Raw genomic sequence first — 13,567 nt, forward strand, 5'->3', positions numbered from 1 at the left:
TGTATGGAATGAATCAATGAAAGGGAGTGAATGGATGAACTGCAGTAGCTATATTGATTGAATCCAAAAGAACATAGATTGGGCAATTCGAGAAGCCCAAGGTCTCAAAGTAATCAAAAACAGAAACAGGTTACAACTTCAATGAATGAACAACTAACTTTACAAAAGGCTATATAAGCCCAAACAAAGCAAAGCTAATTCAGCCCAAGGCCCGAGATTCTAGGCGCAAATCCAGCCCACTCATGTTCCTGTATAACAACAACGTGTGTGTTAACTCTCTTCTCCAAAAAGCACCGCTTCACTTCCAGCAAGTGGTCACCAGCTATTGCCCACTTCTCACCAGCTGTAAACCAAAGCCAACTAGTCTTCACGAGCTTCTGCCACGTTGCACTTCAACCTTTAGTGTCATTTTCTCCTTCTTCCAACCCTAACACCTTTCATCCCTCAATGCCTCCTTCTACACACATAGCCATTAGGCTATGGCTATAAGGCACATGACAACTTGTTCCAAAACCTCGTCGCCAGAGATTGGCGACGATGGGTCTGATCTGGCCGCCACGTGGAGCGGCGTCATCTGGCTGTGGTTGCGTTGACCCGCCTTAACAATCGAGTGGTTCAGCATGTTCATCGCCTCCGACTTTAGGGTTTGCAGGATCGTGCTCAGTCATGCTCTCATTTCCAAATCACCGACTTCACCTAAAGCGAAAAACCCCACGAGCGGTCCCGATTCTATGAACTGGGTATTGCAGGAAAAGCTTTGAGTGTGCGAAATTCACAGTTGAAAACAAGAAAATTGGTTACGTGTGAAGATCCAACGAGGAAGACATGGAAAATGACGATGCTTGTGAATGGTAAAATTGATAAGTTGATATGGAAAACGATAACGTTTTGGAGTGAGGGTAAAACAAACAAATTTGCATAATAAAAAATTCACATGACACGCACGTGATGCAAATTCCGTATAGTTTGACGAATAAGGCAGACGATATGGCGACGTTGAAAATTCTAGAAACTTTGTAGGGGCACATTGCAAATTTTTAAACTTTAGTAGCCAAATTAAAAACGGGTGACAACTTTAGGGGTTGAATTGTGTTTAACCTAAAAATAAATAAAAAATGACATGTGTTCGTTAAGTATGTGAGAATCACAATTTTTTTTTTTAAATTGATGTTTTTAAAAAAACATGTAAAAAACATATGTTATTAAAACAACATGTGTTTCTCACTTCCTTCTAATATTTGAATGTATAAAATATATCGGACACTTCTCCGACTCCCGTCCAACTCTCTCATTCAACTATATTTCAAATTAATCATTAGATATGTTTTTCTATATGTGGATCATACATATCCAATATATATATATATATATATATATATATATATATATATATATATATATATATATATATATATATATATATATATATATATATATATATATATATATTGTTGAAATTTGATAAGAGTTTGACAAGAGTTAGAGAATTCTATTTCTCATTTTTATTTGGTAGTTGGGATTAAATTAAAATTAAGGGAAAAGAATCTAGTGGATAAGATGATCCAGGAGACTTTTCTCTCCAATTGGAGAACATTAAACATGAAAATATATTAACCAATAAAATCGAGTAAAAATATATATTTTTCTCAAAATTATAAATAATGGTTTTGAAAAGTTTTTTTTTTTATTATTTTGATTTGAAAATATATTCTGATGTATATAAAGACGAAAAGTTTGTTTTAGTGGGAATTTTATTTAAAAAATATTTTATGTTTAAAATTGTTTATTAATTATTTTAAGAAAAAGTGTGTTTTTGGTTTTTAAACCAGAAAAATATTTTGAGAATCGCTTCCAAATGATATTTCTGGTGACTATCGTAATTTAGTTTATCTAGCATCAATGACTTATTTATTTTTATGTGTGACAAGATTTTTTTTTTTTTTTTTTAAAAATACCACTTGTTTTTTATTATTATTATTTTTTTTAAGGGAAATACCACTTGTTTATTGCATTGCTCAGATTTAAATTTAAGAAGAAAAAAAAATAATAATAATGAAACGCACCGTCTCGATGTTTCTAGCCATGAAACGCCGCCGTTCTTACTCTTCTTCAGGTTTCACAATTCACTGATCGTGTTAACCCAAAGCTGCGTCAAACCCGAGTCACGGCCAGCACCAAACCGAAGCTCCAGCGGAGCACCACCACAGTGAAAAACCATGACGAAGAACGCTAAGAAGTCCCAATTATCTCGCTCATCTCGAGCTTCTGCCTCTGCCAAGGCCCCCAAAAGAGCGTCCAATGAGTAATCACTTCTTACCTCTCACTTCTTTAAATATGCTACATGTTCATCACAAGTTCTTGGGCTTTCTTTCTCTGTTCAAGTTGCTACTGAATTTTCTGGTTGCTTCCTGAGAAAACCCAGAAAAAGATTTGTGTTACATGTTCATCACAAGTTTTTGGATCTTATTCACTTTTTACCGCTATTGGCTTTCTGTTTGAGAAAACCCAGAAAGAGAAAAGAAAAGAACGGAAATGATTATTTTAATCCATTCGGTGTGCTGTATTGGATTTCATAAAGTGGAGAACCCACTTCAGCTAAGCCAAGCAGTTGCATTTTTGGTTTTTCTGACTGCTGGATTTTTGTGTTTCTCTTCGTTTTGATGTTGAAAGATTGGAGCTGGAAGTTTTTTTTCTTTTCTTTTCAGGGCATTTATGTGGTTTTGAAACTTTTACAGCTGTGCTTTGTGTATACGTTTGCACTTTGTTTGGCTACTGAGAAAACCAAGGAAAGAAAAAAAAAATGAAAGTAAGGGGAGGATTCTTTTTTGGGGTTTTATGATTATATTGCTCTGGGTTCAGAATGGTGGAGAACCCACCTCAACCGCATTTCTACTGGGCTCTTCATAGTGAATAATGGAAGATTTTTTGTTTGATTTCTTTTAGTTAATTCAAGTAAACTAAAGAGAGAATTTGCTTGAAAATTTGTAGTGAAATGGTGTTGAGAGTAAAATCAAGCGAGGGGATGAAGAGGTCGGCAAGGCTGAGCAGAGTTAGCGATGAGGAGAAGAGACCCAGGTCAGCAAAGAAGCCCAAAACAAAGCAGAAGAAGAAGAATGATAAATTTGATGCCAAAAAGCCAAAGAAACCGCCGACTGCATTTTTCTTCTTCTTGTATGTGCTCTCTTTTATTCCTCTTTTCTTATTTATTTATAATTTGTAGTTTTTGTAGTGCTTGAGATCCATGTAATAGCTATCGTTTATCAGCTTTAGGTGTGACTGCACGATGGTTACTAGCTTTGGGTGCTCATATATTTAGATGCTTTTTTTTTTTTATAAGTAAGTAAAATTTTATAGAAAAGCGTAAGGCGCCCCTACGTACACAGGAAGTATACACAAGAGAGCCAAAGCTGACCCGAAAAAATCCCAACAAAAACCCACAGAAAGCCCCCACAACAAAACCTAGAAACTTGAATAACACCCAAAAGACAACCCACAAAAGAACCCAAGCAATGCACCCAAAAAAACCAAGAAAAACCTAGAAACTGAAGAATCACCAGCGAACAACCCACAAGAACACCCAAGGCATACAACCCTACGACTTAATGGCCTTGACTTTCCTACACCTTGAAGAAGCTTTAATGTCACCGTAATTGACGGAACTTTGTAGATTCCGAAGCTCCCTCTTACTTTCATGTTTCTTACGCTCTATCATCTTGCCCCATATTTCAATGAGCCTCTGTCTCTGTTCCTCAGTCACCCTCGGATACATCTCAGAGATACTCTCCCAAAGCTCTGCCTCCTTCTCCCAATTCTGGTCTCAAACAAAAGGCGGATCCTTCACCTCTGAAGGCTCTGAAACCTTCTTCAAAGGGATCTGGGCCTATTTCAGTAAATAGCACAATCTGTTTTGGCAGGTCATGTTTATGGATGTAACTATGTAAATGCGGCAATGTTTTTTTTGTCTTGATTTCTCTTCTAGAATTAGTTCATGTGCAGAATATGTTTTCCATGGCTATGTTTTGCCGTATTCTTCTGTGGGTAAAGGTGATATTGGGGAATGGAAAACTGTGGGCCGATGGATATATTACACATATATAGTAAAAATAGCTCCTCTTTAAGACCTTTTCTAAGATTATTCTTCTACTTGAACATGCTATTGGTATTAAATGTCGTCACATGTCTTTGTTTAATCTTCTAATCCAGACAATCCTTTCCTTCTCTTTTTCTTTTTCTTTTTTTTTTTTTTTTGGGGGGGGTGGGGGGTGGGGGTGGTTTGGTGAAGAATTTATTTAGTTTAATTATTGCTCATGTACTTCTTTCTAGTTGAGCTTGAAAGACAAATTTCGGAGTCCTAGAAATGGTTGATATACTTGCTTCTTTAGTTTAGGGGAGTCCATGTTTTTGTTTTACCCTTTTTATCTTGCCTTTTATTTGGATCCAATTACTACCTGAGTACCTGAGGACTGTGAAACAGTTTATCATATAGTATGCCATATTGCTTATTAGTGTGTAAGGTTGAATCCAATCTGAAGGCATAGGCAGGAGTCTTCAGTTTGACTGTATGGTTTTTTTACATGTGGATTCTGTTTTTATTCCTGGATTAGGTTCTTGTGCCATAGAGGACACTTTTGGTCCTCGAGTAGTTCAGAAATGTGATTGTCTATGATGATACGAATTTGGATATTGATAAGTATGCAATCATTTGAGTACTCATGCAATAGTAAGAAGGTAAGGAAGGAGGTGATACACCAATGAGCTAGCTCAAGTGAGTCCTCTCCCTATATAAATGCGGCGGGGGTTTAGGTCTTGGGTTCAAAGACCCAATTGGTCTGTCTAATTTATCAATTGACAACAACCAAAAAAGGGGGGAAGGGGGGGGGGGGGGGGGGGGGGGGGTGGGAAGGAGAAGAAAGCATACACACTACAAGATTTAAGAAAGAATGTCCAAGGTTGAGCACATTTAAAAAATGCTGCTTAATGATTTGATTCTGAATGTTGAATCTACATCTTTAAATTCTACAGAGAAAAAGGTGGAGTGATGCATTTCATTTAGTGCTCAACGTTCGAACCCCGGGTACTAAATCATTCTCTTTTTTTTTTCTCTCTCCAGCAATAGATGCTCATGGGGATGTATAATTCTTTTTTTTTTTTTGATAAGTAAGTATATTTCACAAAAAGTGCAGAGGGACGCAACTCAAAGTACACATAATGTATACATGATATCCCTAATTCAAAGAGAAAGAAGAACACATATCTAAAAAATCAGAATAAGAACACTCAGCCATAGACTGTATCGTCACTCTCCACATAAACAAGGTTTGTATCACCAACTTCTTCAAGTTAATCAAATCAGTCTCACAATCTTCAAAACTGCATGCATTCCGTTCCTTCCATAGACACCACATCAAACATAACGGAGCTATTCTCCAAATCGGCATCAACAACCGGTTGCCCCCTTGCCCCCTCCAACTCGCCAACATCTCTTTCACTGATCGCGGCATTACCCACAACACCAAACAACTGTAATATCGTATTCCACAATTTTGTAGCAACCATACAATGCAAGAATAAATGATTAATGGACTTGTCATAAGTCTTACACATATAGCACAACTCCATCACAATAATATTAATCTTGCGTAAATTATCCAAATTTAAAATTTTCCCTAAAGTCGCCGTCCACACAAAGAAAGCTACTCTCGGAGGAACCTTAACTTTCCAAATACTCTTTCAAGGAAAAGAAGACTGTATAGGACTAGATAATACCTTATTTTAGACTTTACTTCAAATGATTTCTCTCGCGCTGGAATCCAACAAATTTTATCCTCTCCTTCACGCCTTACTTTAAGAGAATACATCTCAAAAAATCTAGAAACCACTTCCACCTCCCAATCATGTATAGGTCGAGTAAACAAAATATTCCACAGAATGTTACCATTTTGTCTCTGCATATTCTCCTCCACCCATGTATCCTTACCACGCAATAGTAAACAATTCTGGAAAAAGAAGCTTTAAAGGTAGATTCCCACACCACACATCATGGAGATATATAATTCATGAAACTGAAAGTTTCCATATCAGTATATTTATGGTGATCTTAAATCATCTGACAAGTTGTATTAAAGGTTAAGGACTTTGTTGCTCATTTTGCAGCCATAAACTATCTGTGAAACAAATAACAAAACTCTAAAATATTATGAATCACACTGCTACTCAGGAGCTAGAGAAAAAAAAAGTTGTGGAGAATCTAGAGAGAATCTATAGGCAGAACAAACAGTTCAATAGAGACATTCTACAATGCATTCGTCATATATTTTTGGAAAAAATACACATACCCTCAAATTACCACTCTATTGTCAATGTGCCCCCCAAACTACCAATTGTGTCAATGTCCCCCCCAAAGCCAACACAAAGACAAAAATAACCCTAAAAAAGTTTCAATAAGACAAATATATCCTTATAAATTCGGAAAAAAAAAAAACTAAAACTTAAAAAAAAAAAAATTTAAAAAAAACTTTTTTTTGAAAGATTGAAAGAAAAAACAATTTCTTTTCTTTTTCTTTTTCTTTTTCTTTTTTTTTTTTAAAAAAAAGGAGAAAAATGAAAATTCAATGGGTGGCCCAAACTGAAATTATATAAAACAAAAAAAAATAAAAATGAAAAACCTTGGTTTTTATTTCTTTTTTGGTTTTTATTTTGTTTTTAAGAATTTTTATAATTTTATGAAGGGTACTTTTGTCATTGTGGGGCACATTGACATTGTTTGGTAGTTTAGTGGCGGGGGGGGGGGGGGGGGGGAGACATTGACACAATTGGTAGTTTGGGGGGCACATTGACAATTAGATGGTAATTTAAGGGGGGTATGTGTACTTTTCTCTATATTTTTTCATGCTAACCCAAAGCATGCTCTTTGAAAAATAGACGTACATCATAAAGTGTGTGGTCCACATACAAGATGGAGAATATTTATGAATTAAGGCCAGAGAAGGCACAAAAAGAACTGTTTTGTACAGAAGGATAAAACCAAAATCTAAAAGAATCCAACACTTCAGTGACATTATTTTTTGATAAGTAACACTTCAGTGACATTATTACTTGTGCCAATTAGCTTTAGCTTTCTCCTAAAAAATCCTTTCATATTTTTATTAGCCAAGTGAAGAAAGTAGAATGCAGAAAGGGTAACCTTCAACGACAATGCACTTCAAGGCCCAATTTCTCTAATCTTGCCCATAAACCGACCCTTGATAGAAGTAGCCATAACCCAAGACAACACAAAACTTTGTGTCAACTATGCCCTGTCCCACCTTACCTTTCAAAAAAAAGTAGCTGAGCCGATGCTACGTTTAAAGCAAGGGGGGAAGAGATGATTTTACCTAGTTCAACTTTGGAATAAATAGCTGATATGAGTTTACCAAGTCAACTTTTGCATAAATAGCTGCATTGGATCCTTAAAAAGGCTTGCTCTGTTGCATATCCAACAAGTCAACTTTGCATTAGAAGTTCATGTTTTATCTTGTGTAAATGTTTTGCAACTGTTTCATCCGCTATTAGTTTTGGGATTGAAATTAAAATTTTGTTGCAGAAGGATATCAAAATCCATTGAGATAAGTCCACAATGTTTTTTGGGTTTTTGTTGTTAACTTTAAGTTCCTTTGTAGTTGCAGATCTCATTTCTAGTTTCTATATAATTGTTTCTATTGCATGGGTGTTAGCAGCGAGCTTGGTTCATGTATGTGCTATATGTCAGCTGGGTTTAAGCGTTGTGTCTAGGGATGCATGTGAGCCGAGCCGAGCCGAGCCGAGCATGTTCGAACTCGGCTCGGCAAATATATGAGTTCGAGCTCGGTTAAATTTTCAAATCATACGTTCGAGCTCGGCTCGTTTTTTTCTCAAGGGTTTCGAGCTTGACTCAAACTCGAAAAGCATTTATCAAATAAAAGAGTTCGAGCTGAGCTCTTGCTTGTTTTAATTTTTCCTTAATGATCTTCTAATGCTCTTTTTTTTTTCTTTTTCTTTCTACGCCATTCAATGTGATGTTGAGAGCAATCTCTCTCTCTCTCTCCTATTACCGAGAATTCTCCAAGAGACTAAAGCCTTAAAACATTTAACCATTGGATCTTGAGCCATTTGATCTAAGCCATACGATCAATATGAGTGAAGTAGTTGAGACTTGAGACTTTTGATATGAGGGCATTAACTATCTCTTACAACAACTTTTCTAGAACTTGAAGAATGAAGACTAGACTCTATAAGACTACAAGGTAGTAGAATAATAGCCCTCACGTGAAAAACAATAAATATAAATTATATAATTGATAAACCTATTAAACCAAATAGTAGCTAGGCCTTTTAGACTTTATACATCAAATTATGAATTTTATATTCAATTATATATATATATATATGAACGAGCCTATCGAGCAGTGTCGAGCTTTCACGAGCCTACTTTGAGTCGAGCCGAGTATTGGCATGTTCAGCTCGTTTAATAACGAGCTTAAAAATATGTTCAAGCTCTGTTCATTTAATAAACGAACTGATCCTGAGTCGAGCTAATTCGAGCCGAGCCCGAGCATGTTCACGAGTAGCTCTTCTCGCTTACAGTAGTAGTTGTGTCGCTTGTCATAATGTGGAGTAATTTGTTAGGCTTCACCTTAAATCCCGTATTGGTGCTTTATAATGCATTCTCTTTGTTGCAGTTGTTGATACTAGAAAATTATTAGAATTGCCTCAATTGAAGCATTACATTAGTAAGCTTGGTATGGCCAGCTGTTTCATATATGAAGAAACTATCTTTGAAAATTTGTAATGCCTTATTTTAAAGGGAGGATTTTCGGAAGGAATTCCAAGAGCAGAATCCAGATGTCAAGTCAATGCGTGATGTAAGTGTGCAACATATTTTTCAATTTTGCATTGTCTTAATAAGTCAACATCCTCTCTTTCTTGCTTGCCTACTCTCTTGTTTTCTTGTACATGAAATATGCTCTATTTCGATCTTTCAGATTGGCAAGGCATGTGGAGAGAAGTGGAAAACAATGACATATGAGGTTCGTGCTATATTTATACTTGATCATTCTTTTTAATTAATCTTTTTTTGAGTTCCTTGGCATTGGGTTTAAGGCTTAGCCGCTTAGTTGAGTAGTTCTCTGGCAAAGGCCTTTGTCATTGTCTAGTGCAATTAATTATGGGTGATTGTGTACCGATTGTTTGGTTCTTCAACATTTTAAACCTTATTTTGCTTGTAGTGGCTTGAACTGACAAAATATTAGTTGCAATTAGATATAAATCTTTACTAATGGACAACTGGGTATGATTGTTTTCATATCTCTAGTTTTCCTGATTTGCGTGATCTTTTGTCTTCTTTTGGTCAGGCAATTTTTTTTTTTTTTTGGTATACTTCTTCTTGTGTATGATTGCGAAAGAATGGTGGTGGAACTTAAAGCCTTCTTCTTCAAAACTCTTTACCAACGGACAACTGCCTATGATTATTTTCATATGTAAGGGATATAATATAGGGGTTTTATTCTGTAAGGGATATAATATAGGGGTATTCTAGGAAGATATAATATTGGGGTAAATAGGTGAATTAGTTAGGGAGAATTAGTTAGGATATGCTTCTAGAAGATGCTTTGTTTAGTTATTTAGAGTCTATAAAAGGGAACCAAATATGTAAAGAAAAGATATGAAAAAGAATAGTGATAAGAACCACATAACATCATATATCTAGTTTTCCTGATTTGCTTGATCTTTTGTCTTCTTCTGATTAGGCGTTTCTTTTGTAAACTTCATGTGTACTCAGGTAACGCCTTTTTGTTCTTAATAAAACTTCGATTACTTAATTAAAAAAAAAAAATCTTGACTAAGATCGATCAGTTTTTTTTTTCCTCTCCTGGGTACAGTTATGCCTGGATATCATGTATAGGAGCAAAATAAGCTACGCTTGTCTGGAATGACCATCACAGTGTACATTGTTGCAATCAATAATACCTGAAATTCCCCTTGGTCGTACAAACTTGAGTCACTACAATCCTCATGTGACCTGGAATTGGGTTTAAAACAATCTTCTGAGCAGTTGTTTTTGTTAGAGTATGATCTTCTGCGTTGATGTAGAGCTGGCTGAAAGTTTGGCAATATTCTTAATTAGGGTATTTAGTATTAAAAGGAATGGTTCTTATTTGGATATTATTCTATTATTAGATCATGAGAACGTGAATACATGGTGTAAGCAAAAAAAATAAAATTGAAACAACACTCTTTTTACTCTGCAATTTTTCCCTTTAATTGGGTGGCATAGGTAGAGGTTTGTCTTGATGATTATTGTGATTGTGGTAAGGCCGGTGGCACTGTCATTAGAGATGGTGCCACTGGGAAAGGTAGTGTCAATCAGGGCCTCTTGCCCTACCTGTTTCAGGGTGGTTTTCAATTGAAGCCTTCCATTTTCTTTTACAGTAGCTGTAGAGCAGGGCTACAAAAACTGAGTCTTTGTCCCAAATTACAACACTATTGTTGAGTTATTCTTTAATATTAGTTTTTAAACTTTTTTTAATTGACTCTGTATTCAAATTGCTTTTTATGTTTAGCGGCTGCACGACCAATTCATTAGAATAAAAGATGATGTTTATTTTGACTAGTTTTATTAGAATAAAAATTTGAGGTCTGATTGGTAGAGTTACTACTAGCATTCTAATCCTTTGTGTGTGTGTTTGTTGTGGTGCCTGGAATAGGAAAAGGTTCAATATTATGACATAGCTACTGAGAAACGAGCAGATTTTGATAGAGCAATGGCAGATTATATCAAGAGAAAGGTATACCTTGCTATACATGTTCTTCAGCTGGTTTTTGTCCTGAATGCATGTGCCATGCTCACCCAGTAGCAATTATATGAAAACTGTTATCTTTTGCAGGAAAGTGGTGAGGATCAAGAAACTGAGGATTCAAATTCAGAGTTTGATGAGTAGGGCTGGAGGATTCTTGTTATTGGAAATATAATGTTGTATATTATTTTTCGAATCATTTTTGTGTAAATTACTGCTCCCAATTCCATTTTGTGATAACAAATGTATATTTTGACAGTATGTTCATTGGAAGATCATGATTCATGACTTCTTTACTGGGGTCTAGGAGCTTGCTTTCATTAATTAGATAAGAACACTGAGGGATATATTGGGAGTTGTCTTGAATAAGAGGAACCAAAGTCTCTGTTTAGTGTGTTGTACGATAATAGGATTTCTGTTATGTTTGTACCAAAATGCTGTTTGCCTAACCACAAACAACCCTCCTCCATGTCATTCCATCTGTCCTAAAAATTTAAGGTGCCTTTCGCATTGTGAATTTGTAAATAAAAAGTAATTGCTTGAAATTGGGATTTGAAAATCACGTTTTCAAATAACAAATTTCTAAAATTGTAATTTAAAAATCACACTTTTTTAAATCACAAACCTAAGCGAGTTTTTAACTTTTTAAGCTAATAACAAAAATAATGAATTTAATTATTAAATTAATACTTGTGAAAACTTCACTTAGCACCATTGATCGTTTATCACTTTTGTAATCATACCGTTAAACTTTAAAAAGTGTCAATTTGGTATATCAATCATTCTTTATTTTTTATTTTTTTTTTTTTTTTCCAATTTCACATATTCATTAGGATTTTTCATTAAATCCTGTGCAAATTTCTAAAATACTCATTTTTTTAAAAAAATAAAAAATAAAAAATTTCAAACATTCATTTAGGCATGGCTATTTTTGTAAATTCTGTAAAATCATGACCAATGCTTAAATCGTTGCAATTTTTTCTATTTTTTTTTAAAAAATGAGGGGTATTTTAGGGATTTTGACACCCCTCGGTTAGGATTAAACAGAAAATTCTAACGGAGGGGTAGAATTGAAAAAAATTGAAAAATAAATATAGTAAATTAACACTTTTTAAAATTTAAGGATGTGAATGTAAAAATGATGATGAAAGATCATTAATGGTAACTGAAGTTTTATCTTAACATAAAATAATAATAATAATAATAAAAATTAAATTAAATTAAAAAATTGACATATAACTTCAAGGCGGATGATAGCCTTTTTTGTTATTATTTCCAACCTATAAAATGGCCTAAAACCCATTTCACTCATTTAGTTTTTGAAGCTCCACTCCAACGTGTGTTCTTGGAGCAAATTGGGTTCCTCTTTTTGATGATTTTGTTGATTTTTTGGATTGTAAATTTGGTGTGTATATTTTCTTTTGGCCTTTTCTTTTAGATTAAATTGGGATTAAGATCTTCTACGATTTTAAATTTTCAAATTATATGAATTCAAGCTCTTTTTTTTTTTTTTTTTTTTTTTTTTATATCAAACGAGGTAAAAAATGCTACCTATTAAAGATATGACATGTTACAGAGGCAATCAAAAGAAAATTTCATTTCAAAATGTTTTTTCTTTACTTTTGAAGATACACTTATTCTTTATTAATGGTGCGTTTGGGATTGCGATTTCGTAGATAATAAGTGCGATTTTAAACCAAATCGCAGAACATAAATCGTTTGGGAACTGCGTTTTTAAAAATTGCGATTTGAAAACGTAGAAAATCTGCTTTTTCAAATCCCAGGTAAGATAGTGCTTTTTTGAAAATGCATAATTTTAAAGGCTAGTTTGCGAATTTAAAGGTTAAACTGCGATTTTACCAAACGCTTAACTGCGTTCTTAAAAATCACTTTTTTCAAATTGCATATTTTAAAATCGTTATTTTAAATCGCACTTTTTGAAATTGCAAACCCAAACAGACCCTAAATCAAAAGACAGTTTTTTGCTTAAAGCTTTTCTACGATATAAAACGTAAGAATCTGATAAAAATATACTCAATTCTCATTAATAACAGGTTACATTTTTAAAATGTAGTATTTTTTATGTCGTTCGATGCATGAAACGACCTAAATTCACGTAATTTGAGAAACTAAAATTTTAAAGAAATTGTAGGAATCTTGATCCATTAAATTGCGGAGGAGAAGAAATTTTTAGCCCCCTCTTTCGGTTGAGCTTCAACCAAATGGGTTGAAATTCTTGGGTGATTTTCTTCCATTTTTGACTTCCTTGGGCCGAAAGAATGCTTGTTTTTCAAATTTTGAGGGGGTTTGTCTTCATGGTTGTTAAACCCCCCCGAGTGAGTGGCGAGATTTTGGTTTTCATCGTTGAAGCTGTAAGAGCATTAGCACCTTTCTTTAGACTTTTTCTAAATTTATGCTTAAAATAATTTTGGTACTTATCAAAAAAAAAAAAAAAAAGAAGAGAATTTTAAATATTTTTTTTTTTGTTTGATGTAGTCGAAAATAATAGTCAACAGGAATAATTTTCAATTTGACCGAAAAAGTCCATTTAATTTTTGAAAAACGATTTAAAACCGTAAATCATTTTTTTGAATTAAAACTCTTCATTCTTACACGCACGTTTATGAGAATTTACTACCGCTAGACTGACAGACATTAGAATTTGTTGGTGGCCCGAATTTGCGCTGAAGGTTTCCGAATTTTGGAATCCAATGACACTGTTGTTGGATTCCGGTGACTGTCATCGGAATCGGCCA

General features: G+C 34.4%; 1 protein-coding gene across 1 annotated transcript; it reads left to right on the forward strand.

Annotated features, from left to right (window-relative positions):
* The first annotated feature begins 2,119 nt into the window (after positions 1-2,119).
* Positions 2,120-11,202, forward strand: LOC133868622 (high mobility group B protein 14). The gene is made up of 6 exons (XM_062305554.1): positions 2,120-2,302; positions 2,989-3,171; positions 8,822-8,879; positions 9,000-9,044; positions 10,722-10,802; positions 10,902-11,202. The coding sequence occupies exons 1-6, from the start codon at positions 2,217-2,219 to the stop codon at positions 10,953-10,955; spliced, it is 507 nt and encodes a 168-aa protein (XP_062161538.1). The 5' UTR covers positions 2,120-2,216; the 3' UTR covers positions 10,956-11,202.
* The last annotated feature ends 2,365 nt before the right edge of the window (positions 11,203-13,567 follow it).

The sequence above is a fragment of the Alnus glutinosa genome, chromosome 5, assembly GCF_958979055.1.
Source record: "Alnus glutinosa chromosome 5, dhAlnGlut1.1, whole genome shotgun sequence".
In the NCBI taxonomy this organism is placed as follows: domain Eukaryota; kingdom Viridiplantae; phylum Streptophyta; class Magnoliopsida; order Fagales; family Betulaceae; genus Alnus; species Alnus glutinosa.

Excerpts from the sequence above, each read along its gene's own strand:
- LOC133868622 (XM_062305554.1), top strand. The coding sequence starts at position 2,217 with ATGACGAAGAACGCTAAGAAGTCCCAATTATCTCGCTCATCTCGAGCT. Across the intron at positions 2,303-2,988 it reads CCCAAAAGAGCGTCCAATGA|TGAAATGGTGTTGAGAGTAA; the intron begins GTAATCACTTCT and ends GAAAATTTGTAG. Across the intron at positions 8,880-8,999 it reads ATGTCAAGTCAATGCGTGAT|ATTGGCAAGGCATGTGGAGA; the intron begins GTAAGTGTGCAA and ends TCGATCTTTCAG.